Below are 12,628 nucleotides of genomic sequence, written 5' to 3' on the forward strand. Positions count from 1 at the left end.
ACTTCGGCGGACTTCAAGCAATACGGGCAAGATTCTTCTCTTCTATTCTTTGGCGTATAATAAATCATAGATCTGCATCGTATTTTTTTCATTTTTTTCTTGAATGAAAGTTGAGCAAATTTGAGTTTGAATATTGAACAGAAATGAGATGAGGCTGTCCGAAAGAGCTAAAACCAACGGCAAATATGGGTAGACATAAACAGTAGTTTGAATTATGCTTACACTTCTCCAAGTATTCACTTTTTGTTAATTTTAAAGGCGGGAATCCTGCTAAAACAAGTTTGGGTTGGTCTCAATATCAAGAGGGATAAATTAGAAACAACAAATAGTGGGAAAAGAATGCAACGTTTTTTGACTATTACTATATATTCATATGTATGCTGGTTTGAATGTCTCCAACAGCCATTATCTCTCGAGATTATAATGTGAGCACAAAGCTTCAGGATGCTATTGAGTTACTGCATCCAAAGCCACGTAGTTATCCCAAATAGTGAATTGCTCTGTTACCAATAGTAAGGGGGAAAAAATACGTTAACAAATTTTTGGCGACCAATTTCATTGTCATGCAGCTTTTTCATTTTTCGTAATAATATTCTAAATGTTCTTTGTGCGTTTGCTTCTCTGTGGTTTTTGTGTTGATTGTGAATTGTGACCTCTATTGGGGAAAATAATGTTTCTAAAGTAGCCCGCGCAATGTTCTGCAAACCCGTGTCTCCCTACGCATTGTTTAGATAGCTATTGTCAACTGATGCACTCCCTATTCTTTCAAGCCCCCCCCCCCCCCCCCCCAACCCCCCAAAAAAAAAAAAAAACTGCTGTGTAACTGCTGAAGTATCGGCAAAGTATAAATATAGTTCGATAATAAGTCAAATAATTGAGATCAAATGGGGCTCCGTAAAACGATTACCGCCCCGGTTTTCGTTTCACTCCACAGATTCAATTTCAATATTCAGTTGAGAAAGGTTTGGCAATTTCCAACTAACGAATAAATCTGTTAAAATAAACATGTCTCGCCCTTCAGTTCTAATTGTTGGAGCAGGTGCTCTCGGATTAGTCGCCGCTTATACATTGCAAGAGTATGGAAAGTGTGATGTGTGTTTGGTTGTGAAATTTGGTGCGGATCTTGTACGCAAAGATGGATACACATTCAAATCTGCTCAATTTGGTAGCTTCGAACATTGGAAGCCTAAGTATATTCTAGAGTCAGTAGCTGAAACTACTCATCAATATGATTATATCATTGTGTCGGTGAAGAATTTGCCTGATGGACCAGAGCCTGTCAATGACATTGTCCGCCCTGTCGTTAAAAGGTGTCCTCAGTCGGCTCTTATTTTGTTCGAAAATGGTATTGATATTGAGAAGCCTCTCATCAGGGAGTTCCCTGGTCATGCCATTTTTTCCGGTGTCTCCTTGATCAATTGTACCAACATCGATAGGGTTGTGAACCAAAAAAACAAGGATAGTATCCAATTGGGTATCTTTGAGAATCCAACTCTTAAGGACAATGCTGTAGCACAGAAGCAGCTTGCGGAGTTCATAAAGTTATATCACATAGACGGTATGAACACTGTGACTTTGGATGAGAATGTTAGGTTTTCTAGATGGAAGAAGTTGGTCTATAATGCGTCAATTAACACAACTACAGCTCTAGCCCAGCTGGATGTTACTAGAGCCACAATTTGCGGCTTCAAGGAGGGTCTCTGTAGGCCAATCATTGATGAAATCTATGCGATTGCCAAGGCTGACGGTTACATAATTCCACCAGAAATCGAAGACCATATGTTAAATTTATCTAATGGTCTCTTCTATAAACCTTCGATGTGTGTTGATGCCGAATTGGGAAGGATGATGGAGATTGAAACAATTGTTGGAAATCCCTTAAGGGAAGCCAAGAAATACGGTGTCCCTGCACCTAGATTGGAAACCGTTTACCATCTTCTTAAGATGTTGCAGTATAGAATCATGGAAAAGGAAGGTCTTATTACCACCGATGAAGAAAATGGTGTCGCCCACAAAAATTTCTAAACGTTAAATAGCTTAAATTGTATTAAACGAGTGCTATTGCACACATAATTTGACCATATCTTACAACATCGTAGAATAAGGAAATAGTATTTCCTAAATCCGTAACAGATCAAATCTGGATATGGGGAGATAAGTTGTTATAATTTAGCATTGTTTTATAATTAGATCATACCCCTAAATGCATTATTAACAAAGAAGAGCCTATATTATTAACATTAAAAAGGTACGAACATGTGAATGCTGAAAAACAAGGAATAGAGTTTGGGTACACATAAGCTTGAGGCTGTCTAAAAGGCAGGGAAAATATATTGGATTTTGGTACTTTGATTTTGCCGTAGTCCCACCTTATTTTTAAACCGCGAGAAATTTCATGCTAGTTGTTTACTAGGGTGGGTATATCTAGATATCAAGAATGTTTTTTTTTTTTTTTTGTGCTTCTTTTTCCAGATTTCCCCAATAGGCTCGGTCTTGTTCTTACTTCGCAGAGCGATGACGTTATGTAAGGGTTCTCAAATCAAACAAAAATGTCTTCCCAAAGGTAGGCAAATGCAGAAGTCACTAAACAATTACTTCATATGTCTTGCATCAAAGCAAATAGGGGAAATATTTATGTAAAGTAATAACAACAGTTATCTTTTTTATTTTTACCTCCATGCCAAATAATGAAAAATTTTTGGGAAAACCTTTTTAGTGCATATTTTTGCACATATCTTTTCCGAAGTATTCCAATTTAAACTTTAGGCATTATTCTGCACTTTTTTTTATTTACTTGAAGTGTTCTGCTACGCGGTTTGTAGAACCTCCAAATTTTATTATCCCGCACGAATTTGATTTATCCCGGTAGTTACTCAGTTCAAGCGTGTTTTACATTTTTCTCCTCTTCTTCCACTATTTTGTTCCTCTGGATTTATATATACTTTCTTGTGTCCATACAGAAATAGTATTCTGTTAACACTTACTAATATAAGAGGTTTAGGTTTTCCTGGTCGGTTCATCAGTTGAAGTGTCATTCGTTTGATCACATTACGTTCTTTTTTTGGAAATAGAAATAGATATCCACCACATCATGGAAAATTCAATTATTCCTCTTCCAACTATTGACCGACCATTTGGTTTTTACCTCTTTGGGGTCTTCGATAAGGTTGTTACCTCTGTCAGCGGGGGAAGATTCATTCCTTCCCAGTTTGAGTTTGTCGAGAATGAAACTTTTCTGTCCGATCTCCCTCATGTTGCAATCGCCATAGCCATGTACTATATTCTTGTTTTTGGTGGTCGGTTTTTGCTCAAGAAAGTCGGTGCTAAGCCACTTTCCTTGAGATTTCAATTTCAAATCCATAATATGTTTTTAACCACGGTTTCGTTTCTCTTAGTTGCCCTGATGTATGAGCAGTTGATCCCCATGATCGCACATCACGGCTTATACTTCTCCATCTGTGATGGCCAAGCTTGGACCAAAGAAATGACTACATTGTATTATTTGAACTACTTGGTCAAGTTTTATGAGTTTTTGGATACTTACTACTTGGTTCTGAAGCAAAAGAAACTGACATTTTTGCATACGTACCATCACGGAGCCACAGCTCTTTTGTGTTACACACAGTTGATTGGTACCACTTCAATCTCCTGGGTTCCTATCACTTTGAACTTGGATGTTCATGTTCTAATGTATTGGTACTACTTCCTTTCTGCTCGTGGTATTCATGTCTGGTGGAAAGAGTGGGTTACCCGTTTCCAGATCCTACAGTTCATCCTTGACTTGATCTTCATTTACTATGCAACTGCCATTAAGGTTGGACATGCCATTGCGCCAGAATACGTCTGCAAGAGATGTGCTGGAAGTCCATTGGCTACTATCAGTGGCTGTGCCATTATCTCTTCTTACCTAGTGCTTTTCATTGCGTTCTATATTGATATCTACAAGAAGTCTACCAAGAAATCGAAGGTTGTCAGAAGAGTTAGAGGTGGTGTTGCCGCTAAGGTTAACGAGTATGTTCTTTTGGACAAGCAGACAGTCCAGGATAATTATGATTCTAACACTGGTTCGCCACTCCCAACAAAGAGGAGACTTCACAGGGGCGAGAAGTCTGAATTATGAAGAGAGAATTTCAACTTTTTTAATATGAGCAAACGCGCTGCCACTTGGAACATACTATTCCTTGTTTTGTGTCCCCTTCTCCTCCTTTTGTTATCGCATATGTTGCCATTGTCATGATAATAGAGGATTGCATGCATATGGTTTCTTATCATGCCGCGGTTACTAGCAGTGGCATCCTTTCATTTCTAATGAAGATACTTCACTTATTAATGATACCCTACATTAAAAAAGGCCTAATAGTAATGGGGCTATTAGAACGGATTTTGTTTTTTGTTACTTTTATAAATGCCAGCAGAGTTGGGACTAATAATCACCTTATAATCTTTCATATAGACGCTTTATTTTCCCTATTTTACCATTTCCGTTTTCTTTTTTTTAATTTCTTCTACCACTCATCTCTGTTTTATTTTCTTACCCATCTATCTCTCGTTTAAATTATACATATCATCAACTTTGTAACTGCGGTACTCGTATTAATGTTGAAAAAGGGTGAAATTTGTTCAACACTATTACTATAAATGTTTCAACTCAACCTTTGCCCGTATCTGGGAAATTTTAATAGCCCTTTTAATATCTGCCTTTGTAACTGTCGATTCTGTTATTCCTCCTATTACCTCTATGCCAAATATATTTCCCTGTCCGTCTAGTAGTACCTTGATCTTCCTTGTTGCTTCTTCCTCAGCAGTTCCTTCAGGATCAGCTAACAAAGCCGATGACAGGGATTTATTCTGCGACATCTCCAAATCCCCTTCAGCATCCTTGTTTTCACCATTTACTCCATTGAATACTACTCCAAATGTTGACGGCCAAAATAAGTTTTTCGTTTGTACTTCCAAGTGGTGAGAATTTTTTGGATCGCATAGTAAATTGTACTGTTCCAAGTTTGAGCTAAAAGCACCATTGTTAATACTGTCTCTGCTTCTCGCATTTGTGGAAATTTGAGTGCCAGCAGTCTTCTCAGTCATGTATACCTCGGGTAGCTTTGTTTCTTTAAGAGCCTTGAGTAACGAAATAAGGCATAAATCAAATAGCGATCCGGTTGGTGAATACACCTGGATTTTAGAATAAAGAACATAGCTGAAAGTTTTTGATGGAGCAAATTCCTTTATCAACTCGTCGTTTTCCTCGCCCCTTATAATTTGCGGCCTTCCATCTTTATCCTTTGATTTAAGTCCTAGTCTGATCTTTAGACTACTTTTTTTGATCAATCCGCTATGCAATATAGTGTCGTATAACGACTGTGACACACTCATTTCCTCTGGTAATGGAGGGCCATTTCGTCCTTTTGAAACTTCGACCACAGTATAGATCGAAGCATTTTCTGGTCCATTTGCCTGAATACTTCCATTCTCATCCCTCTCGGCATCTATTATACCCTTGTCAAGCTTAAGTCTGTAATCATTTGTTAGTTCTTGAGAGTCCTCGACTATTCCAGCACTGACAGAACAAACAACAACAGTCGGTCCACATTTTACCACTGATGATCCTATAATTTTGCTGTGCTTGTTGCTTTTCTTCTTTTTCTCGTAAGTACTTAGTCCTGCAAATGAAACTTCAACAGGTCTGAATTCATCGAATTTCCGAAGAGACGGCCTTAAGCCTATCTGAATATACTTTTCAAGTGCCACATCTGGTGCTACCAGTGCAAGTTTTGATGGTTTCATAGAAAGTGCTGTTAACTTCATCTTCTCCCCGTTCATTTCAGACATCCTAGCAGTGATTTTTGTTACTTCAGTCGTGTTTGATTTTATTGTAGAAGCTAGGATGTGAGTATGGTATTCCTCTAGCCAGAAAGTTTTCAATTTTTTTTTTTTTTTTTTCAGCGCAGAGTCAGATTTTTTACCACTCTTCAAACCTAATTGTTATCACTAATTAATTTTTGTGAGAGGACATTGTTAGGTGTGAGACTATACAATTGTTCTGCAACAAATCCCTAGATTACGAATACTTGGTACATAAAAGGACGATTTTTCAAAGGAACATATATACTTTCAATTTTTCTGAAAAGTCTCTTTTTTTTCTGCTGGGAACGAATTATAACCGTATCTTTTTACTGGCACATCTTTCATGCTGAATGGTATAAATTAAGGGATATATTTCATTACATCAGCAGTTAAATTATTTCATAAACAACAAATGGATTCAAAAGTCGTGGGAATTCTTGGTGGCGGACAACTTGGCCGTATGCTGGTTGAAGCCGCAAACAGGTTGAACATCAATACCGTCGTTTTGGAAAAGGGAGAATTGGCACCAGCCAAACAGATTAATGCAATTTCTGAGCACATTGATGGTTCTTTTACGAATCTAGATGACATTAAAAAGCTTGCAAAGAAATGCGATGTCCTGACTGTTGAAATCGAGCATGTCAATACTGATGCCTTGAAGCAGGTACAAAAGGAGACAGGTGTTGAAGTGCATCCATCACCTGAAACCCTTGAGATTATAAAGGACAAGTTTGCCCAAAAAGAGCATTTGTTGAAGTACAATATTCCAGTTGCTGAATCTGTCAGTGTTGAATCAACAGAGCCAGCACTACTTAGCGTTGGTGAAAAGCTTGGATATCCATTTATGTTAAAGTCTAAAACAGAAGCTTATGATGGAAGGGGAAATTTTGTTGTTAAGGATAAATCGCATGTCAAAGAAGCACTCGAGTTTCTTAATGATAGACCTTTGTATGCCGAGAAGTGGGCCCCATTCATAAAGGAGTTAGCTGTCATGGTTGTCAGATCTTTAGACAACAAGGTGTATTCATACCCTACTGTTGAAACCGTACAGCAGAATAATATTTGTCACATAGTGTATGCTCCGGCAAGAGTCAACGATACTGTTCAGGAAGAAGCACAGGTGCTAGCAAGAAAAGCTGTTGCATCATTTACTGGTGCAGGTATTTTTGGTGTTGAAATGTTCCTTTTACCGGGAAATAAGTTACTTCTTAATGAAATTGCTCCTCGTCCTCACAACTCTGGTCATTACACTATCGATGCTTGTGTTACTTCCCAGTTTGAAGCACATATTCGCGCCATAACGGGACTACCAATGCCAAAAGGATTTACTTGTCTGTCTACACCGGATACACATGCTATCATGCTCAACATTCTTGGAGCTGATAAACCCAACGGTGAGATTGAACTATGTAAGAGGGCTCTAAGCATTCCAAATGCATCTGTTTATCTTTATGGTAAATCAACAAGACCAGGAAGGAAGATGGGGCACATCAATATTGTTTCTGAGTCGATGGATGATTGTGAACGTCGTCTTGCATATATCAGAGGTGAAAGTGAGAAGACACCCGAAGCTCTCGGAGTTCAGGCAACCAAGAAGCCATTGGTTGGTGTTATTATGGGCTCTGACTCCGATCTACCTGTGATGGCCGATGCTTGCCGTGTCTTGCAGAGTTTTGGTGTTCCATTTGAGGTTACGGTTATATCTGCCCACAGAACACCACATAGAATGTCAAGCTATGCAATAAACGCCACTAAAAGGGGTCTCAAATGTATTATTGCAGGAGCTGGAGGTGCTGCCCATCTCCCAGGTATGGTTGCTGCTATGACGCCCTTGCCTGTTATAGGTGTCCCTGTGAAGGGTCATATTCTTGATGGTGTTGATTCTCTTCATTCCATTGTTCAGATGCCAAGAGGTGTTCCAGTTGCTACAGTCGCCATAAACAATAGTACCAATGCAGCTTTGTTGGCTGTCAGAATTTTGGGTGTGTATGATTCCAGTTACACTACCGCAATGGAGCAATACCAGAGTGACATGGAAGATGGCGTGTTAGTGAAGGCTAAGAAGCTTGAGACCATCGGTTTCGAAGAATATCTTGCCCAGAAGAAATGAATTTATACTAGTTTTATTTTAGTGTTATAGTTTCTGTTTGATGATTATGTTGGATTAATGTATACGCTAATTCACTAGTAATGTTTATGGGTTTTAATAGCACCCCACAAGAAATACTTTACATCGACAGGGCCATTGCTGGCTCCTTCTGAGATCACTTTTATAATACTTTTTTTTTTTGAAAGCGTGCTCCCTTCTGTGTTCTAAAGTTGGAAGTCATGTGTATTCATATGTATATATCATATTGAGATTGTTCATGCTTGACCACACTAATATAATCGTTTGGTCTTTCCAAGTCCTTTCCCCGCTAATTTTTTTTTTTTTTTTCAGATCTCACATATATCCTTCTCTATTCGTCTTTACAGCTATCGTTTTTTTAGCTGTCTCAAGAAGCACAGCATTTCGTGCAGTTTTCTGGCCATTTCTGAGGTTAGCATGTCACTTTTAAGAATTCAGTTTAGGCGAACGTTCTCCGTGTACAGAGCTTTACTCCAGTCTACTAAGGAGCTGAAGAGCGTTATTTCTAAGATCCCTGATAATGCACCCACACTTAACGAAAATACAGAGTGGCTTCGTGAGTTATCTACACAGAAAAGGAAGATTTTTCGAGTAGTCAATGAAGACACCGAAAGAAGAACATACACGATAGAAAGTAAGACGGGGCTGGATGCACCTGAATCGAACCCAGACTTCATAACGGTTAAATCTAAGAAAACCAAGGCCTCCTATAATATTGTTCGTCAGCCTTCATTCTCCAAGGAAGCACCCAACCCATATCATATAATATCCATTCCAGCAGCTTCATATGATGTTTCCTCCTCTCCATTTTCCGTGAAGCCAGCTAAACAAAGGCCAAAATCAGACCGGTCTCAGGCTTTCTCGGACCTCAAGGTTGTTAAGTTGCGGTCTGGTAATGGTGGTGCGGGTATTGTTTCTTTTGCCACTGATAGTGGTATCCCAGTTGGACCTCCCGATGGTGGTGATGGTGGTAATGGTGGCGATATTTATGTGATGGCCGTAGAAGGATTGAGTTCTTTACAAGGCGTTAGAGCGAAATATATTGCTAAGGATGGTACCAGTGGAAGCAGTGGCCAGCTTGATGGAAAAAAGGGTAGTAATGTTATTATCACTGTTCCTGTTGGGACTACAATACGATGGTGTCCAAATCCAGTGGAAATTAGGGCATTACAGAAGAAGGAACATGTTGATAAAGTTTTCCATATTAAGGCTATTTCCGAAAACACGGGAGAAAAAATTCCCAAATACATCCAGCTTTTTAGAGATTCCTATCGTCCTGGTCAAGGATGGATATTTAAGGACAAAAATGAGCAGTATCATATGGAAAGAGGATACTTCAAAGAACTTAGGGAAAGTGTCAAAACCTTTGATCGGCAATCGGACTACGATGAACTCCGATCAGATCGCTTTCCTATATACGGCATTGATCTAGCAGAGCCAACCTCGGAACCCCTGCTTATAATGAAAGGTGGAAGAGGCGGATTGGGTAATATGCATTTCTTGACTCCAAATGTTCGAAATCCAAGATTTTCGAAAATGGGAAGGGCAGGTTTAGAAGAAAGTTTCATTTTCGAGTTGAAATTATTGGCAGATTTGGGTCTTGTGGGCCTACCTAATGCTGGAAAGTCCACACTACTAAGAGCAATCTCACGGGCCAAACCTCGTATTGGTTGTTGGGAATTTACGACATTAGAGCCTACAATCGGTACTATTTCTGTTGGAATTGATCGCCCAATGTTTACTGTTGCGGATATTCCTGGTATAGTCAAAGGTGCAAAAAATGATAGAGGAATGGGCCTCAATTTCTTGAGGCATATAGAACGCTCGGGTGGAATAGTTTTTGTTGTTTCACTTTCCGTTAAAGATCCCATTTCAGACCTCCGGATTTTAGAGGATGAATTGGGACCTGAAATGCTTGCAAACAAAAATAAGTTAGTGGTAGCAACCAAAGCCGACCTCGATGGGACAGAACCAAAATTTGAGGCACTATCAAAGTATTGTTTGTCCAATGAAATGAAATGCGTTCCTTGTTCACCGAAAACAACCGGTAATATGGACATAGTGATAAAGTTAATGGCAGAATGTTCGGGCAAATACTAATAATATTATGCGAAAATAGTATTACATGGCTATATAATATAACAGTTACGTGTATATATATATAATACAACTGAATTCTCTTACAGTTTCACCTTTTTTTGCAAGTGCTGAAAACTCACGGAAAGGCTGTTATAAAGTTGGAGAAAGGGGTCTGTATCAAGTTCACCGTAATAATTCAAAAGGATTTCAAATTCCGTTAACTTCGCCCGGAAAGTTGCCGAATAGTTATCAAGCATTTTTATGATATTCCCAAATGTTGCCTGGCTCTCCTCCATATCATCCGAGTTTTCTGTTTCAAATGAATTGTCATGACCCGCCATCGATTTAATACTCTGCTTAAATAAAGCAGTCAAACTCGAAAAGCGTAAAACCACATCAAATATTGCCAGAAGAACTTTGACAAGTTTCAATTTCGTAAGCATTGAATTGTTTAGGACCGTACTTAAAAATGTTTTAAGTTCAAAATAAACAGTTTCAAGACTCACGTTATTGTTGTTAGCAGCATCGATGAATGTATGCTCAGCTTTCCTCCAGTTGACGTCAATAACCGTAAAATTTAGGTAAAATTGTAAAATTCTCATAAAGTCAGTCATGTCCATACCCAACATACGGAATTTTTGGATCCATTTCGGAATGGACCTATCGTTCTGCTTTTGCCTAAATAATTTGTTGTGACATAAATCCTTCCAGGCGATGGACAAAGATTTATCAACAAATCTCATAAGAGCCTGCTCCCTGAAGATAAGTTGGTATTCAAATATTTGTGAACTTGTTAAAATCAGATTTAAAGGAAAGGGCATACCAATGTCTATAGTAAATCTATGAATAGCATAGTAATCAATCTTTGTCTTTGGAGAAATAAGATGACTTTTAAGATTAGTATTGTTTCTTTCTAAGACTGAGCGTAACAGCTGTCTGAGAGAGTCTATGGTTTCCATGGAAAATACTTTATTTGCATCTGTCGATTCCGTTTTTAGAATGGTAGAAAGTTCATTTAAAAAGGATTCGTCGGATATTATGGGAACCATAAGTTTTCTGACAGTGTTTTCAACTTTCAATTGCGGCCCACATCCATTTGGCTTATAACTATCCGAAATTTTATAGCTCTCCCTATAAGCATGATCTATTGATGTAAGAGAAGCTCTGTCAAATGATCGTCTCAAAGAATTGTGTGATAAATCTAAGAAACTGTCAAAGCTAGCACCATTCAATAAGAGAAAATTGTTGTTCAAGGAATTTATCCAGTCCCCCAAGTAATAACTTCCAAAAAAAAGTTGTATTATATAATCATTAGCCCTATTGTATGCATCATCTATGTGAATTTGAACGTCCGGGTCCTGTAAATTTTTTAGTTTCTGCTCGTTGTTATCCCTTTTCAAACACTCTATTCCAACGCATTCTCTAAACACGCTTAAATATTTTCCCGTCAATATTATTTTCTTCTGACATTCAGTCTCCTCGAATTGTCGAAGTAGGCCTTCTCGTTTAATTGTGAACTTATCTGCCCATTGCATTGCATCGAAATTTTTCTTGTCACTTTCTGTAGCTTCCCTTATAAGAAATTCATTATACGGGTCATCAATAATCCCAAATTGTAGCCAATTATTAAGCATTTCAACGTAGTCTTTTGAAACATAACCAAAGACATATCTTAAATATTGATAAAATTTACTGTTTCCTTTGCATTCATCGATATTCTGCTGAAGCAGACATAATATAACACCACCTTTAACAAATCTGCTGTTACCAGAATCAGATGCCACTCCATCTAAGGTTCCTGTGTAATGATCATCTTTCAATGATTTCATAATATTCAAAAAATGCATGCTTTCAAACTTTGAATTATTAGATCTCTTCTTGTTTTCACTGTTTATTTTAATAGTAATGCTATATAGCAATTGCATCTTGATGAATGGCGTGATTTCACCTTTATCCAAAGAGCTATTCAATTTGTGCTCTAATGTCATTAATGAAAATTTCGGTTCCGTCTTGTATTCTCTTTCAATTCGCACTAAAAAATTCTCGTATTCTTTTAACTGATGAGATATGAGAAAGCAGAATGCCTGCATAATACGCCCATGTGCCAGGGTGTTATACACCTGGACAAATGAACTTAATGCATAATAAAACTTTCCGGCTTTGACAATCCGTTTAGTAATGTCTTTCAAACTGGTATCTATTCTTTTGTTGATTAGAAATTCAGGACCCTCAAGCTGATGTTCAATGTCCTGGGGATCGAAGTTTGTGGCATACCTGATATAGTAACCTTCAAACCCCGCCAAGACGTAAAGTAAATCACAAATTATTGCAGATTCTTGATCTCTTAAAGTACTAAATTGTTCAATTGGATACCTTTTTGGTTTCGGATATCGACCGTGCTTACTATATATTGGTGGAAAGTTTATATATCGCTTTGTCAAAGACGAAGTCTCTTTTGGCTCCACATTCTTCAGTCCAGAAATGCTTGCAAACGAATAATCAGAAATTTCGTCCATTATTAACTTTTCTTCTTGTAACCGACAACTTTAATCAAAGCAACGTTGAAGTGAAACTTAA

The 12,628-nt window shown here is 38.1% G+C and overlaps 6 protein-coding genes across 6 annotated transcripts; 4 read left to right on the plus strand and 2 right to left on the minus strand.

The window, feature by feature from the left end:
• Positions 1-1,005: 1,005 nt before the first annotated feature.
• On the plus strand, positions 1,006-2,025 carry BRETT_003287 (uncharacterized protein; the record flags this gene model as incomplete). Its single annotated transcript, XM_041281798.1, has 1 exon — positions 1,006-2,025. One exon carries the CDS (start codon positions 1,006-1,008, stop codon positions 2,023-2,025), a length of 1,020 nt encoding a protein of 339 aa, XP_041139589.1.
• Positions 2,026-3,091: 1,066 nt separating this feature from the next.
• ELO2 (Fatty acyl-CoA elongase/Polyunsaturated fatty acid specific elongation enzyme) lies at positions 3,092-4,120 on the plus strand (the record flags this gene model as incomplete). The annotated part of the gene is made up of 1 exon (XM_041281799.1): positions 3,092-4,120. One exon carries the CDS (start codon positions 3,092-3,094, stop codon positions 4,118-4,120), a length of 1,029 nt encoding a protein of 342 aa, XP_041139590.1.
• A 512-nt stretch (positions 4,121-4,632) lies between these two features.
• BRETT_003289 (uncharacterized protein) lies at positions 4,633-5,829 on the minus strand (the record flags this gene model as incomplete). The annotated part of the gene is made up of 1 exon (XM_041281800.1): positions 4,633-5,829. The coding sequence occupies one exon, from the start codon at positions 5,827-5,829 to the stop codon at positions 4,633-4,635; it is 1,197 nt and encodes a 398-aa protein (XP_041139591.1).
• Positions 5,830-6,256: 427 nt separating this feature from the next.
• ADE2 (phosphoribosylaminoimidazole carboxylase ade2) lies at positions 6,257-7,954 on the plus strand (the record flags this gene model as incomplete). Its single annotated transcript, XM_041281801.1, has 1 exon — positions 6,257-7,954. One exon carries the CDS (start codon positions 6,257-6,259, stop codon positions 7,952-7,954), a length of 1,698 nt encoding a protein of 565 aa, XP_041139592.1.
• A 435-nt stretch (positions 7,955-8,389) lies between these two features.
• On the plus strand, positions 8,390-10,072 carry BRETT_003291 (uncharacterized protein; the record flags this gene model as incomplete). The annotated part of the gene is made up of 1 exon (XM_041281802.1): positions 8,390-10,072. The coding sequence occupies one exon, from the start codon at positions 8,390-8,392 to the stop codon at positions 10,070-10,072; it is 1,683 nt and encodes a 560-aa protein (XP_041139593.1).
• An 80-nt stretch (positions 10,073-10,152) lies between these two features.
• BRETT_003292 (uncharacterized protein) lies at positions 10,153-12,567 on the minus strand (the record flags this gene model as incomplete). Its single annotated transcript, XM_041281803.1, has 1 exon — positions 10,153-12,567. The coding sequence occupies one exon, from the start codon at positions 12,565-12,567 to the stop codon at positions 10,153-10,155; it is 2,415 nt and encodes an 804-aa protein (XP_041139594.1).
• Positions 12,568-12,628: the final 61 nt, after the last annotated feature.

The sequence above is a fragment of the Brettanomyces bruxellensis genome, chromosome 9 (genome assembly GCF_011074885.1).
Source record: "Brettanomyces bruxellensis chromosome 9, complete sequence".
Lineage (NCBI taxonomy): Eukaryota > Fungi > Ascomycota > Pichiomycetes > Pichiales > Pichiaceae > Brettanomyces > Brettanomyces bruxellensis.